Source organism: Clytia hemisphaerica, unplaced genomic scaffold, assembly GCF_902728285.1.
Source record: "Clytia hemisphaerica strain Z4C2 unplaced genomic scaffold, Clytia hemisphaerica genome assembly, whole genome shotgun sequence".
NCBI lineage: Eukaryota > Metazoa > Cnidaria > Hydrozoa > Leptothecata > Clytiidae > Clytia > Clytia hemisphaerica.
Window position 1 is genome coordinate 323,956 of NW_027103582.1, and position 16,956 is coordinate 340,911.

At 34.2% G+C, this 16,956-nt stretch overlaps 2 protein-coding genes across 2 annotated transcripts; one reads left to right on the top strand and one right to left on the bottom strand.

The window, feature by feature from the left end:
* The first annotated feature begins 1,790 nt into the window (after nt 1-1,790).
* Nucleotides 1,791-5,458, top strand: LOC136801295 (dehydrodolichyl diphosphate synthase complex subunit DHDDS-like). Its single transcript, XM_067057928.1, has 7 exons — nt 1,791-2,015; nt 2,184-2,326; nt 2,500-2,616; nt 2,812-2,913; nt 3,152-3,266; nt 4,300-4,407; nt 4,803-5,458. Exons 1-7 carry the CDS (start codon nt 1,830-1,832, stop codon nt 5,040-5,042), a joined length of 1,011 nt encoding a protein of 336 aa, XP_066914029.1. The 5' UTR covers nt 1,791-1,829; the 3' UTR covers nt 5,043-5,458.
* Nucleotides 5,459-6,791: 1,333 nt separating this feature from the next.
* Nucleotides 6,792-16,433, bottom strand: LOC136801321 (uncharacterized). The gene is made up of 6 exons (XM_067057965.1): nt 16,254-16,433; nt 13,568-13,662; nt 12,642-12,850; nt 10,053-11,700; nt 8,345-8,930; nt 6,792-7,652 (listed from the first exon to the last, which is right to left on the bottom strand). Exons 1-6 carry the CDS (start codon nt 16,342-16,344, stop codon nt 6,874-6,876), a joined length of 3,408 nt encoding a protein of 1,135 aa, XP_066914066.1. The 5' UTR covers nt 16,345-16,433; the 3' UTR covers nt 6,792-6,873.
* Nucleotides 16,434-16,956: the final 523 nt, after the last annotated feature.

Consider the following 16,956-nt stretch of genomic DNA (forward strand, 5'->3'; position numbering starts at 1 on the left):
AGGCAAGTTGTAAGCTTTTGAAGTCAAAATTCACTTTTGATAAAGTTAGGGGCCACTCACATATTGATTTTTCCCATGCTAAGCGTCAATACGACGCTATAGGATGGGTGGGTTAGATCGAGTGACGCTAAGAAAATCTACTAGAGATATCGATTTTCAAGGCCCAACAGATGTTCAAATTTCCAGAAAACTATAACTTTCATACTTATTATTTTTCTGGTAGCAGCGTCTTCATTTATTTACAGTATCAAGATTCAACAAAACATCCTCACGTCAGATTTGTCTCTTTCTCAAGGCATCGAGAATAAACTGGTATATATAGTAAAATGCCGGAGATGCTCATTATGTTAAAAAAAAGTTTGGGGCTTTTTTTCCCGCGTCACATAACGTATATGCTGGTCTGGGAACCAATCTGTGTAAAAGTCATATATCGAAACCAAAGTGTACCAAGCAAGCAGAAAGGGGAAGCAACTTCTTTGGCAGTGGAACATCAATAACCAAAGTGAGAAAGGAAAAAAAGGTTTTCATTGATTTTCAGTATATTTCATAATATGACGCTAAGGGTAGGGGGTGGGTGGGTTTTTTTAATTAGCGTCAGTATGACGCTAAGCATGGGAAAAATCGATATGTGACTGGCCCCTGATAAAAGAACATATCAAAAAAGGGGTATCAAATTAAACATTTTTAACATTTTCATAGTTGCCAACTTATGAGAATGGAAATGCTGGACAATGAGCGAGCGAGAAAAATTGAGCTGGGGGTTTGGGGGGCGCTTTGAGCCCAGAAAAATTTTTTGGGTCTGAGGAATGACGCAGGAATGGCTAAAAACAACACTGTTGTGGAGCAATACCATCTTTAGCCACAATCACGCGCATTAGCCTCTAATAAATATTAGGTGTACTGATATGGTTCATGTAGTACTATTACATCCCTGTCCAACGCGTATCCAATGTATTGAATACGGAAGCACGCAATTTGGCGGACCACTACGGAGCGAAGAGAAAAAACAAGGAAGTGAGTTTGTGCTTGTGGAAACATATTTTTAGTAGCATTTCTGTATTTTTTCCAAGGGTTCTACAAATTTCTGAGTTTTCTCGGAAATGCGGGACATCTAAGATATGCGACCGGAACTCGGGACAAAGAGCTTAAATGCAAGACTGTCCCGCTCAATGCAGGACTGTCCCGCTCAATGCGGGACGGTTGGCAACTATGCATTTTCACTTACAGAATTACCAGAATTACCCAGAATTACATGACTTTTATTAGGATAATTGATAAAAATTAATTGAGCCAAAGTCATTAAAATAGTGAAAATATGACGTTCTCTGCATAGAATTGAGTTAATTTGATACCCCATCTTTGACATGATGTTTGGACTTTTTCAAAAGAAAATTTTGGCTTTAAAAGCATACAACTTGAGAACCACTGAATGCTGTAACTTTTGATAGAATTTGAATAAAATAGTGGTTTTGTGTTTTTTGAAAGATATTCTAGAGTTGAATAGAAAATAGAAAAAAATCAAGTTTGTGAAGAACTCACTCATGGGCCTCACACATCTTGAGTCTACACCTACTTTTGTGTTTTTAACTTCATTCTGCCAGCATCTGAGCAACATCTCTGCTAATGTTTTTAACTTATTTTATTCTTTAAGTTAAAATCACGAAGATGTTGAATAATTAAAAACTCCTGCATAAAATTTAAAAACAATCACATACATTTCTTATCATTGTTTTGATGCTGACGTTTTTAATCATTCAAAATGACATCCTAACTAGCAAAAAGCAGCATAATATTTTCATTTGTTTTGTTATTTCACAATTTAGTAGACAATGTCTTGGTTTGGAAATTTTGAAAATGAACAGGGCTTCTTTGAGTCTCTGTGTTATAAAGTGATTAAAATGGGACAAATGCCAAAACATGTGGCAGTAATAATGGATGGAAACAGACGCTATGCTAAAAAAGAAAATATATCAAGAAAAGAAGGACACACAGCTGGTTTTGATAAACTTGCTCAGGTACAATATTTAATTATATGAAGGATTTCTGTTTTGATTTCTAACAAACAAATTTCAGAATAATTCTGTAAATTATATATGTTTTCGACAATAAGAAATACAGATGATCGAAATTTTCCTTTAAAAATCCATAATGACTTACTTTAGTTTTTTTGTTTAATCTTATAGGTGCTTTATTGGTGTCACGAATTAGATATACCAGAAGTTACTTGTTATGCTTTCAGTATCGAAAACTTCAAGAGAAGCAAACAAGAAGTGGACACCCTTATCAATATTTTTAATGATAAATTGGCTCAATTAATGAAAGAAAAGTATATTGAGTTGTTTCTTTACCCAAACATATTTTATTAATTTTGTGAAGTATATGTTTCTATATATGGCAGGGTTTGTGATTTATGTCACTAAATGAAAAGATAGATCTCTCACTACCATATATCACTACAATATATCAGCTAATCCATGTATGATGTTCAATTAATTTTAGGGACCGTCTGATGAAATATGGAGTTTGTATTCGTTTTGTGGGTGATATATCTTTGTTTGATTTGAAAATAAAGAAATCTGTTGCAGATGTAGTGGAAATGACAAAAAGTAACAACAAGTAAACTAATCTTTTTCATTGTTATGATTATGGCAGAATTATGAATTTAGTATTGACAACAATTCTGAAATTTGATGTGTTTTGCTGGTTTTTATTGTGCTGATACAATGACTATTCAAAAAAGATTTTAAAAATTGATGTAAAATATCTGATACAGATTGCATTCTTCAATTGCTATTTATTGATTTTTTCAAGATGCTTTCTGAACATTGCAATGGCCTACACTTCAAGGGATGAAATAGCTCAGGCTGTTCGTGAAGTTTGTAAAGGAGTCAAGGATGGGTTAATCAAAGAGAGGTATGATCAAATAATTTTAGAGTTATTCAATGCTAAGCAAAAAAATTCTGAATTTCTAGTTTTGAGACCTCTTTTTATAAATCTTCACTTGTCAACTATACCCATTACAAGGCTATTAATGTCCCTTATTCATTAGGCCTAAAGAAATTTTGAATCTTTCAAGTTTGTAGATGGTCATGGAATATTCATGATTTTATGAAAAGTTTTCATAGTTTTTTAATTTTCTTCTTCTTTTCAGTGATATCACAGAATCCTTGCTTGAATCTTGTTTCTACACCAACCATTGTAAACCAGTTGATGTACTGATCAGGACTTCAGGGGAAGTCAGATTAAGTGACTTTCTTCTTTGGCAGGTAAACAGTTTTGTTTTAATCTTCTTCTTTTAGTAAAAAAACATATCTATCAGATATCAAACCAGGTCAGAGAGAATTTTATCAATCCCTCCTATTTCATTAATGGAAAACATTGGTCACTTCAGTATTCCTTGGAAATGATGGAAAATTATTCTGTATTCTGTATTTTTGAAGGAAAATTTTGTTCCCTTTGTATTTGAAAAGGAAATTTTTGGCTTTTCTGTATTTTTGAAGGAAAATTTTAACCATTAATATCTCTGAAGGGAAACTTTTTGGCTAATCATATTTCTGAAGGAAAACTGATTCCTGTATATTTTAAATGGAAATTTTTGGCTTTTCTTTATTACTCAAGGACAATTTTGTTCCTGCCCTATTTTAAAAGGAAATTTTAACTTTTCCGTATTTTTGAAGGAAAGCTTTTAACCATTTATATTTTTGAAGGGAAACTTTGTTCCCACTCTTGACTTTACCGTATTTTTGTAGGAAAATTTTTGGCTAATCGTATTTCTGAAGGAAAGTTGTTTCCTGCATATTTTAAAAGGAAACCTTTGATGTTTCTGTATTTTTGAGGGAAAATTTTTGACTAATTATATTTCTGAAGGAATGTTTTAACTTTTCCGTATTTTTTAAGGAAAATTTTTTGACCATTCATATTTCTGAAGGGAAATTTTGTTCCTTCTGTATTTTAAAAGGACATTTTTGACTTTTCCGTATTTTTGAAGGAAAATTGTTTCTCAGGTATTTAAAAAAGAGATTTTTTGACTTTTCTGTATTTTTGAAGGAAAATTCTAAGTAATCATTCATATTTCAAGAGGAAAATTTTGTTCCCTCTTTATTTTAAAAGGAAAATGTTGACTGTTTATTTTTCAGAAAGAAAATTTTGTACTTTTAAAGAAAAGCTTTGAATATTTCGTAATTTTAAAGGAAAATTAAAAAAAACAATTTTCATATCATGTAGGAACAGGTAGGAATAAGGTTAATTTATGTTTTTTGTTTATTTTCATTCTAATTTTGAATATTTCTCCATCTACAGACTTCGTTTTCCATGTTATGTTTCATTGATGCTTACTGGCCGGATCTTTCATTGTGGCATTTCATCTATTGCATACTGAAGTTTCAAATTGGATTTGATTCTCTACAGGTGATTTTTTATTTTCTTCTGGTGATAATGTTTTTATGGTAAGGCCACCTTTTTACAATAGTGCGGCCTTGAATTTATTATAGAAGCTACTTTTTCCTGCTATGGTGCGCATGGTTGTGGGTTCGATCCCCAGCCGGATCATACCAAAGATTCCCAAAATGGTACTTGATGCCTCTCTGCTTGATGCTCAGCAACTAAAGTGACGGATCAAGGGTGAATGGAGAAATCCAGGGAAAGGAGTGGCGCCCTCCCCTAACGTTGGGTAGACAGTTATACAAAAAGGGAGGCTTCGGGTCACCCTCGACTGCGGTCGCAAAACTTAGTAATACTTAATACTTCTGAACACCAAAGAAGGAATTTAAAATTTGAAATTGGGATTTTCTTTTCTTTTGTAGAATGCTAAAGAACTGAGTGAATTGAAAGAAAGCAGATCTCAATTGGACAGTGACCTACAGAATGCTTTTATTGAACTTAAACAAAATATGAACTCAGATGTTGAAAACCAAGAACTTTTACAAGCTGTTGCAAAAGAGTATTCTAAAAAGCGAATCGTTCGACAAACTTTATTCTTAAATCGACTTGAAGAAAAACGTAAAGAACAACTTGTCGAATGGTTCAAAGGAGAAGCAAGTTGATAATTGGTTCTTGTTGAGGTGAACATATCGCAGAATTATAGATTTTAATTTTAATTATAAAATAGGAATATTTTCAAATTTTATTAATTTAAAACACAAATTTCAATCGTAGATATATGATTGATTGATTCTCAACGAATATACTAGACCTAGCTTGTATTCGGGTATTCTGAAAATAGATACCTATTTATTTTTAAACTTTAAAACCATCAAAATACAACAAAAAAGAGCTCCTTTTCCAGTCAACTGGAAAACTATCAACTATTTTTGACTGAATGAATATTTTTTGAAATTGATTTTTTTCATCTACATTTTAAAACTTCTGTGCAAATTTTCTATTTTTTAGACATACTGTGTATAACATTTCAATAGGTTTCCATAGCCAATAAGAATCTTTATAAAAGTCCTTTCAATCTTTAATAATTTTTATGGCATTGTTATCTACCTATTAAAGTCTAAGAGGGCATTTTGTAAAATCGCTCGACTGTTTTGTTAGAAGCACTTGTTATACATTTTTGGAAAGCTAAGGGGTAGGGGAATCGAAATTACTATGTTTCCAACTTTTTTTCGGACACTTTGGTGTGATTTTCGGACAAATATGACGGTCTCAGGCAAAAATCATAGGGTTAAAAATTAATGAAAATTTTAGCTCGAGAAAACGGAGACCTGTTGTATATTTTTGGAAAGCTCTCAAAAAATTAGGATAGGTGATTTCAGTACCTAACTCGAGATATTGAGCTTCAAAAAGCGCAAAAACTGGACAAAATAGGAAAAAAAAATTGGAAACATAGTAATTTCGATTTCCCTACCCCTTAGCTTTCCAAAAATGTATAAAAAGTGCTTCTAACAAAACAGTCAAGCGATTCCAAAAAATCGAACAAAATTCCCCCTACTAATATATTCAAGGAGAATAATCTAATAGATTGAAGATTTTTTTAAACTTGAAAGACTTTCTCTTCCAGAAATCATGAAATCAGAGTTTAAGAATATTTGAACCTTGTGGATTTTAAGTCTTTATTGCCGCCGCTTACCCAGTCCCCCAAAAGTCAACGCGGTCATATTTCCATACTAGGGAAATATGAAATATCGCAAATATCTCGATGCTCTCGACCAATCAAAACGCTGATATTTTTTTGGGTCGGCAATAAGTATTAGTTATCACATGACTTCAAGTGCAATACGAGAAATTTTTTACGAGTTCCTAGATTTTTCGGAACGTATTCAGATCTTTTGTAACTTTCTTAGATAAAAAGTTATGAGGGAGGTCATTGTTGCTGTTTTGGTCATTTTTGGCCGTTTCAGGCTTACTTCAAGGTCTGTAATTCTTTATCCAATAACGATTCGCAACATTTAAACGCAAATTTGAAATCAGCAAGGTTTAAACATTATAAAAAGTCTAATGTCATGATATTTGAACTAGTTCTTAAATTGTTCTTAACATTTTGGCCATCGAAGCCTTATGTTCTTATATAGTTTGTTCTTATAAAAAACGTGTAGCATAGAGTGATGCTGAGAAATTGTTAAAAAAAGTAAAGTGTCTAAATAATTTTGAGACGGGCTTTAATTGATAGTCCTTGTACAAAATCAAAATATATAATCGAGTAATGTGGAAATGCAATGCATAAAACTTTTTCAAAGTATGTTTTATTATTTCTGAATATCTTTTTCTGTAACGGAAAATGTAACATGAGGTTTATAAATTGTATATGTATGATATAGATAATATTTTGTAAAAAATTGTTTAAAAAATCGAGTTAATTTTTGCAGCAAATCCAAGGTGCCAGCCCCTGAAGCCAAAAAAATATTAAAGTCTGTGAGAGGTGTGAGATATCTAAAATGAACGTGCGGCGTTTATATCAGGAAACATACAATCTTTAGGTTTATTAGCAGGTGATTTTGGTCTGTTCAACTCTTTGATAGTAGAGGATTGTAAAGACGGGACCTGATGTTTCCATTGTTTATCGTTTGGTGGGAGGCTGTAATTTTCCGCAGAACGTCTTCGAAGTAAGTTTTGTTCCGAGTGAAACGTCTCCATCGAGCGACGGCGTAGAGCGTTATATTCTACAGTGTTCATTGCCTCAGCTGAACGTCGACGTAATCCATTCTGTTCAATCAGTTTACGGAGTTGTACGTTTTCACGTTCAAGTTCCTCTTCACGTGATTGACGCCGTCCGTTTTCGTCCGTTAACTCTTTGAATTTCAAACGCGTCAACTTTAAATCATGTTCCACGTTCTTACAGTGTTGTAACGTATTATTGAGCTGGGTGTAGAGTTCGCCTTTCTTGACGTTGCTGGAGTCAAGTTCCTGCTTCAAAGTGTAACACTGATGTTGAAGCGCGTCTACCATCGTACCCTGCGTTTGAATGTTCTTACGGGCGGTCTCTAATTGCTTTTCTAACGCACGACAAGAGTATACGTCCGATTCGAATTTCGAATGCAATTGCGTACATCGCGTTTGTGATATTTCTAATTGTTTGTTAAGTGCTTCGATTTGCTTACGAGCGTTCATGAATTTGATTTTCTGTCGCGAATATTTATTTTTGATTCTTTCCAGTTCTTTTTCCCATAATGCTGTATCATAAACAACGCTTTGACTTGTTGTTCGATCGTCTCCACGGGATTAAGGCGGGTTCGTGGAGGTCAAAATCCTTGCAACGTTACAAATCATTTTCAGAAGCTCGTTTTGGGCTCAAACGAAGCGTATAACTAATTAGAATAAGATTCAGTCTAGGCAGATGTTTTTTCATTTTGAAATTTTGCGTTATTCGCAATAATCCTCAATTTTGCGCTATTTTGATGACGTCATAAAAATTGAAATTCCAATAACTTTTGATAGAATCATCAAAATAATTTCAAACTTTCACCAAAGATGCATTTCAATGCAAATCTTTAAAAAATTTCAAAAAATTTTCAAAATCTTGATGACGTCAGCATTTTTTAAGGATTTTAGTTTTTTAGCTGAAAAGTGATGACGTCATCAAATTTTATTGAAATTTTTTTCTAATCCTAAAAACATTAATAATATGCATCTTTGGTCAAAATTTGAAATTATTTTGATAATTCTATCAAAAGTTATTGGGATTTCAATTTTCATGACGTCATCAAAATAGCGCAAAATTGAGGATTTTTGCGAATTACGCAAAATTTCAAAATGAAAAAACATCTGCCTAGACTGAATCCTATTCTACTTCGTCATACGCTTCGTTTGAGCCCAAAATGAGCTTCTGAAAATGATTTGTAACGTTGCAAGCATTTTGACCCCGCCTTAATCCCCTTGAGGTTATTATTTTCCTCGATAAAACCCGTTCCATTCGATGAATAAGAATCGTTTACTTTCATCTCGATAGCTTTACGTAACTCTGCCGTATGTTGTAATTGGTCGCGTAAATTCGCGCATTCAGTCCTACAAAACGTCATCTCGTCCTCGTAATATTTACATTTTTCTTGAGCGGCACGTAATTCTTGCGATGTTTCGTCGTAACGCGTGCGACTCTTGTATAACTCATCCTGAATGTGCTCGTAATCTTGATTTACGAGTTCTTGACTCACCGCAACTATTCTCTTACGCGGCATAGTTTCACGTTGCGTAACGTTAACGAACTCTTGATTGCCAATTTCAACTGTTTGTTTCCCTTCGCGGTCGACCAAAGATTTTGGCGAAAGTGTGTATGTACCACGACGTTGATTCACTTTCGCTTTCGATATTAAACACCACTTGTTAGCAAGACGTAACACTTCAAGTTTCTTTTGGTGGAGATCTGGCACTAGTCTTTCTACGAGATGCGCGTCTGTGCTACGGCTAACGCGTAATGACGTATTGACGAGTTTATCACGTGACGTGTTAAAGAGTTTTTCGTTGAGCGGTGAGAAGTGAAGTGATTTCAGTACCTAACTCGAGATATTGAGCTTCAAAAAGCGCAAAAACTGGACAAAATAGGAAAAAAAAATTGGAAACATAGTAATTTCGATTTCCCTACCCCTTAGCTTTCCAAAAATGTATAAAAAGTGCTTCTAACAAAACAGTCAAGCGATTCCAAAAAATCGAACAAAATTCCCCCTACTAATATATTCAAGGAGAATAATCTAATAGATTGAAGATTTTTTTAAACTTGAAAGACTTTCTCTTCCAGAAATCATGAAATCAGAGTTTAAGAATATTTGAACCTTGTGGATTTTAAATCTTTATTGCCGCCGCTTACCCAGTCCCCCAAAAGTCAACGCGGTCATATTTCCATACTAGGGAAATATGAAATATCGCAAATATCTCGATGCTCTCGACCAATCAAAACGCTGATATTTTTTTGGGTCGGCAATAAGTATTAGTTATCACATGACTTCAAGTGCAATACGAGAAATTTTTTACGAGTTCCTAGATTTTTCGGAACGTATTCAGATCTTTTGTAACTTTCTTAGATAAAAAGTTATGAGGGAGGTCATTGTTGCTGTTTTGGTCATTTTTGGCCGTTTCAGGCTTACTTCAAGGTCTGTAATTCTTTATCCAATAACGATTCGCAACATTTAAACGCAAATTTGAAATCAGCAAGGTTTAAACATTATAAAAAGTCTAATGTCATGATATTTGAACTAGTTCTTAAATTGTTCTTAACATTTTGGCCATCGAAGCCTTATGTTCTTATATAGTTTGTTCTTATAAAAAACGTGTAGCATAGAGTGATGCTGAGAAATTGTTAAAAAAAGTAAAGTGTCTAAATAATTTTGAGACGGGCTTTAATTGATAGTCCTTGTACAAAATCAAAATATATAATCGAGTAATGTGGAAATGCAATGCATAAAACTTTTTCAAAGTATGTTTTATTATTTCTGAATATCTTTTTCTGTAACGGAAAATGTAACATGAGGTTTATAAATTTATAAATTGTATATGTATGATATAGATAATATTTTGTAAAAAATTGTTTAAAAAATCGAGTTAATTTTTGCAGCAAATCCAAGGTGCCAGCCCCTGAAGCCAAAAAAATATTAAAGTCTGTGAGAGGTGTGAGATATCTAAAATGAACGTGCGGCGTTTATATCAGGAAACATACAATCTTTAGGTTTATTAGCAGGTGATTTTGGTCTGTTCAACTCTTTGATAGTAGAGGATTGTAAAGACGGGACCTGATGTTTCCATTGTTTATCGTTTGGTGGGAGGCTGTAATTTTCCGCAGAACGTCTTCGAAGTAAGTTTTGTTCCGAGTGAAACGTCTCCATCGAGCGACGGCGTAGAGCGTTATATTCTACAGTGTTCATTGCCTCAGCTGAACGTCGACGTAATCCATTCTGTTCAATCAGTTTACGGAGTTGTACGTTTTCACGTTCAAGTTCCTCTTCACGTGATTGACGCCGTCCGTTTTCGTCCGTTAACTCTTTGAATTTCAAACGCGTCAACTTTAAATCATGTTCCACGTTCTTACAGTGTTGTAACGTATTATTGAGCTGGGTGTAGAGTTCGCCTTTCTTGACGTTGCTGGAGTCAAGTTCCTGCTTCAAAGTGTAACACTGATGTTGAAGCGCGTCTACCATCGTACCCTGCGTTTGAATGTTCTTACGGGCGGTCTCTAATTGCTTTTCTAACGCACGACAAGAGTATACGTCCGATTCGAATTTCGAATGCAATTGCGTACATCGCGTTTGTGATATTTCTAATTGTTTGTTAAGTGCTTCGATTTGCTTACGAGCGTTCATGAATTTGATTTTCTGTCGCGAATATTTATTTTTGATTCTTTCCAGTTCTTTTTCCCATAATGCTGTATCATAAACAACGCTTTGACTTGTTGTTCGATCGTTATTATTTTCCTCGATAAAACCCGTTCCATTCGATGAATAAGAATCGTTTACTTTCATCTCGATAGCTTTACGTAACTCTGCCGTATGTTGTAATTGGTCGCGTAAATTCGCGCATTCAGTCCTACAAAACGTCATCTCGTCCTCGTAATATTTACATTTTTCTTGAGCGGCACGTAATTCTTGCGATGTTTCGTCGTAACGCGTGCGACTCTTGTATAACTCATCCTGAATGTGCTCGTAATCTTGATTTACGAGTTCTTGACTCACCGCAACTATTCTCTTACGCGGCATAGTTTCACGTTGCGTAACGTTAACGAACTCTTGATTGCCAATTTCAACTGTTTGTTTCCCTTCGCGGTCGACCAAAGATTTTGGCGAAAGTGTGTATGTACCACGACGTTGATTCACTTTCGCTTTCGATATTAAACACCACTTGTTAGCAAGACGTAACACTTCAAGTTTCTTTTGGTGGAGATCTGGCACTAGTCTTTCTACGAGATGCGCGTCTGTGCTACGGCTAACGCGTAATGACGTATTGACGAGTTTATCACGTGACGTGTTAAAGAGTTTTTCGTTGAGCGGTGAGAAGTGAAGTAGAGCTTCCCACTTTTGGACGATCCTTTCCACAGATTTAGGAACCTCGTCTTCGACGTCTTTAAAATAATCACATAACGGTCTATAAATATCGATTCGAAAAATGTGTAACAAGTTCTTTGAGCGCTCACAGTATTGTGTAAAGCGTTTCAATGGATTGTTTTCGTTGGAAGATGTGTCTGAGGTGCTGTTTGTGGTGATGGACTGTTGTTGTTGACTTGTTGTGGGAAACTTCTGTTGTGTTTGCTCTTCCCAATCGACCAGCTCCTTGACTTGACTGTTGGTAAAATGAGATGAAAAAATGAATCAAAATCAATGTTGTATATTTGTGAGAAGATGTTATTTCTTAATAATTGCAGGTTTTTTCTTTTGAGGCAATTATCAATTTCATAATTGTATTGCAATTTCCTATACACGTCATTTTTTTCTTCTTTGATGTAAGCATTTGGTAGAAAGATAATTATAGTGGACCAGTTATTTGGTGTTGTGGGATAATACAAACTACACGTTTTTTTATATAACGAACACGTTTATAAAAAACCTGAGGCTGAAAATGGTCTGAAAAATAAGGAATTGTTAAGGAACTGCTCAGGCTAAAAATCAAAAAAATTATTTCAGGAATAGTACGAGTTAAACTTTATAAATATTGATGAAACAACGTTCAATTAACGTCTTTTTCTGAATTGTAGTCAATTATTTAACGAAACAACAAACCAGTCCAATCTTAGCAGCTTTGAGGCTGAAATTCTCTGGAAAAATAAGGAAGTCTGGGCTCGGAGCCAAGTTAAGGTTCATTATAAAAAAACGTGTAATCATTCGATCAATAAAATATAAGCATGTCGTTAAAAATAAAATAGAAGTCAAAGGTATGACGGGGTATTACCTCATCTGTGGCCCCACTACACGTTTTTTTTATAAGAACAAACTATATAAGAACATAAGGCTTCGAGCCCAAAAATTTAAGAACATTCTAAGAACATACTAAGGCTTTGGAGACTTAAAAACATGCAATTTCTTAAGAAATTACATCAAAATGCTCAAAAAATGCTGAAAATAAGAACATTTTAAGAACACTTCAAATCCAAAAAACTAAGAACATCCGAAGGCTTCGAAAATTTTTGACGTTCTTATAAAAAAAAAAACGTGTACTATGCAAAGAAAAACAAAAAAATTTCGTTAGGTGACATGATTGATTTTTCGAAAGAGTGAGAAACTTACTCGATGGAACTGATGGATCCAAAACTTCTGTGATTCCAAGAAGCCCAGCGTCTCGTCACTTTCTTCAAATATCTTCCGAAATCATCGATAAAATTATCGTTTTCGTTGTTTGTATCGAGTGAGGATCGAGTTTCTTCTTCGAATAGAACGCACTGTAATTCCAACCAATCTTCTCGTTCTTCCCGAGTGAGTTCCTGGAACTCTGATGGCTGAAGCAAAAGATGAAAAACTAAGTTCGATTTCAGTTATTAGAAAGAAAATGAAAAGATGCTACAGTATTATCTTTTCCGAAGTCCAATACCACAGTGCGAGAGAAGACAGCTCGTACCAGGAAAGCAAGGTTAGTTATGACTAATCGTAATTAATGATGACACTCATGAGACTGCTTCGAACAGACAACTGCAAGGAGCTTTTTGTGTGGAGGCTCATCTAAGGGGTAAAGGTTCAAAAAGAAGGCGAGAAAAAATAGCAAAAGGCAAAATATTGTTTTTGACAACAATTTTGTATAGTCGACAGTAGAGAAGTTGCTCTTGTTATCAATCACCCTTTTCAAAACACTTATAATTGCAATATTTTTTTATAAGAATGGTATTTTTTTTCAATTCATCATGAATATTCTTAACTTTTTCGGGAAAACCATCCTGAAAGATTCTTACAGTATTCTTAGACTTGGATCCAATCCCAAATTTGGTATTTTTGTCAAACCTTTCACCATTTCTGGGTAATAATTGACAATTTAAGGGTAAAATGCCTTAAAAATGGCATTCTTAGTTCCAATTGCCAAATTTTACCATGATAGTGGTATTCTTACCATATTCTTAATTTGTTGGCCAATTCCATCGTAAATATTCTTATAAAGTATATTCTTATAAAGCGTGTACAAAATCATTAACAGGCGAGCTAAGGGGCTGGAAACGAGAGCTTACCACATATTCTTGTACTTTGGTGTCTTTCCTCATCGGCATCAATGATAAGAAGTTGGTGTATTGTTCCAACTCTTCTGTGGATGAATGGAGCAGGTCTGAAGAAAGTTGATGAAGATAAACGATGTTTATTATAAACTCCCTGAATGCGTTCTCTCTCTCTGAAGAAAACTTTTTCGTTGAAGCATTTTAAATTACGAAATTGAAGTCGTTTAACGTATGGTAATCAACCAAGTTACTTCAATTAGATCAACTAATAATTTTCGCAATAATTTATGCTGAGTTGACACTTTCTTGAGATCCTTTTTGAAATAATAAAGAAACAATGAACTGGGACATACGTTCGGATAAGAATATGTCCCAGGATTAAAACAATAGCTGACCACTAAAAAATATTGAAGAGAGTCAAAACTTTCAAGCCCACATGTGGAAATACCCTGATTCATACCTTAAAAAATTCAAGAAAATTTATCAAAAAATATCGAGAAGTACTGTGGCAAGTTGATCAAAATTAAACAAGAAACGAGAAGAAAAATTAATGAAGATAATTCTTGTAAAGGATCATCACAAAGAAAATTAATGAATCAAAAGGAAGGTCAACAAATTCAAGATAAAGATTCAAGGATGAAAGCAATTACATTGACAAAGTCGTTACACGAAAAAAAATGTTGCTATTCTTTTCTTCAAAAAAGCTATTTATGAAAAGACTTAATTAATCATGTTATACAATTACAAATTGTTGTTATAACAACGTCATAGTCACTCATTAAAGTGCCACCCCGAACTCACACCCTCTGAAAGATGGGAATTAAACTCCATCTGTATATTTTTTACAGTTTTTAGCAAAAATGGATTTTCATTATGCTGAAGTCGAAGCAATTGAAATTCAAGCTCAGGGGTTGTGACAGTTCAGAAAATTATTTCCCCATTGCTTGGTATTTAGAACAAATTTGTCATTTTATTTTTTCGTTTTTTATATGAATAATTTCCAAACGCAGAATAGGCTCCATTTTGGCGAAACCTTAAAGGTAAACTAACGAGAGGCTCAAATTTCGAAAAGGGTTTTTTTAAACGATAGCAGATTATCAAAGTGAAAAGTGTAAAGCTAGACAGGGGTGTAAGTTCGTCAACAAAATGTGTCCAAATTTATTCTCGTCAAAACAAATAACTGTATCCGCCAAATTTAATACTCAATACAATTAATTTTTTTCATTATTCTCCAAAATAAACACGGGAAACCTCTGAAATAATTTTAACAACCTATTTCTGAACAGTGCAACTTATTTCATTCAGCCGCCAAATCCTCATTTATAAAACGCTTCCAATCTTAAGAAGAATTATGTAAAGACTAAAAGAGTGAAGAAACTTTCTTTAGTGATAGACAAAACGGTTGATATTTCGTTCCCATGGCAACAAGAAGGACTAATCTCATTTTTGGGGGGTCCCTAAATTCATCAACATCTGCACAGAGAAAAACAAAACAAAAATATATAAAAATATTTTGTTAAAAAGGGTTAAAAAGATAAATCTTAGCAGATTCTTTATAAAGAAACAGCTATTGATAATCATTGAAAGTTCGAGTCTCCTTCATCAATAGCTCCACTAAAACAAGCTCCCTTAAGCCAAAAGTTTAATAGAGACTTTCTTAAATAAAAAATCAAAAAAATTCATAAAAAAGGGAGGAAAAGGTCTTCGAGCCCAATTTTTTGAATAAAAGAACGATTTATAAAGCATGGAGATAAATAAAAACAAAATCGAAATAAAAATAAAAACACGAAGTTTTGAGAAAAAGCATGGGTAGGGAGAATATAAGTCTCAAAGGACTCCAGTAAGACTTGGGTACACACAACATGACAAAAAATCAATTCAAATCCTTAATCTGGGACCGACGGCGCAAACAGAAAGAGGTGTCATCAAAATGCAGTTCATATCAAAAAACTTTAAACGAAGGCAACGAAGAAGAAAAGGAATATCCTTTTCATTTCAATCTTTTGAAACCGGTTTTTTATTTTGGTTCGGAAGAACGGAAATCTTTCCATTAAAAAGCTAATCCAACCAATCAAATCATAGCCTTCGTTATTGTAGGAGAACATGAGCCACCCACTACTCCCTGTCTTCCCTGCCTTCTTTAAAAAAGCATACCATTGTTCTTCCTCAACAAGAAATCACAAGCTTGATTTATGAACCCCCTCAAAAATCGAGTTCTCAGTAGTCGCCTTTATTGAACACACCATAGGCAATCCTTGTACTTTCCAGCCAACGAACAAATGAACAAATGAATGGATACCATTTTGGTCCCTACCATCCTGAGGGAAAGGGGCTTTTGTTATCAGTCTAAGTTCTTTGAGCATGTACAGTTACGGTCAGAGCAAAGGACAAAGGACAACGTACGCGAGTCAAATCAAAATCGACTTTGAAGAAATGAAACGATAAAACAAAACTGTACAATCGTGGACAAAAATGTTTGAGACAAACACAGGAATTTGCAGTAAACATGTAGAAAACACATACAGCCCCTTCCCCCATTTGCATTTTTCAGTGTACACGGCCGTCCTACCATCCCAAGGAGAGAATGCATGGGAATTTCTTTTTGCCTCACAATTTATATCCACGATTGTATGTTTGTTTTGATCTTGATTGCGGGATGGAGGGTCAAGAAATAGCGTGTCAGCCAAACAAGGGAGCTTACCGGAGAAAGAAGATTGACTTGCAGCTGACGAAGAAGAAGGAGTTGATGAGGAACGATGTGAAGAACTCATCACCAGGTTCATATTCACCATCTTGTCAATATTTCGTTGTCAACCAATCAAATCTTCAGCATATCAAACCCCTTTATACTATGTACGATGTCTTCGATTCTAGTGCTTTATAGTATCCTAACATTCAGTTTCGAAACTCCAATGATGACTGTGTGTGTGTGTGTCTTGAAATGTTAAAACGATTATGTGCGATGTGAAAGATTACGTCTTGTTCTACATCTTAATACAAAATAACATCCTCTTATCAAGCTTCTTTTAAATTACTTAATTGTATGTTAATTTTTCAATCAATACCCTTCCCCAGTCCTTTTTTAATCACTTTCCTTTCTCACACAAGAACATTGCAATACACATTTTCTAATAAATGCAAAACTATAGTTATCCACAAAAGAACTATTCATTCTAGTTCTGATATTCTGACGAAAAAATCTACATGCAGCAAATATTTCGAGATTTTAGGCCTGTGACGACGAAGGCGTTCGAAAGACCACCGAACAAAATATATTATTGAGAGTTTTCTTACAAAAAAGAAATAAGGTTTGATGACACGGTGCTGAAAGAGAGAAAACATTCTGACGAAAGAAAACACACACAGTGATTTGTTTCTGATCATGAAATGCCTCCTTCATGTTA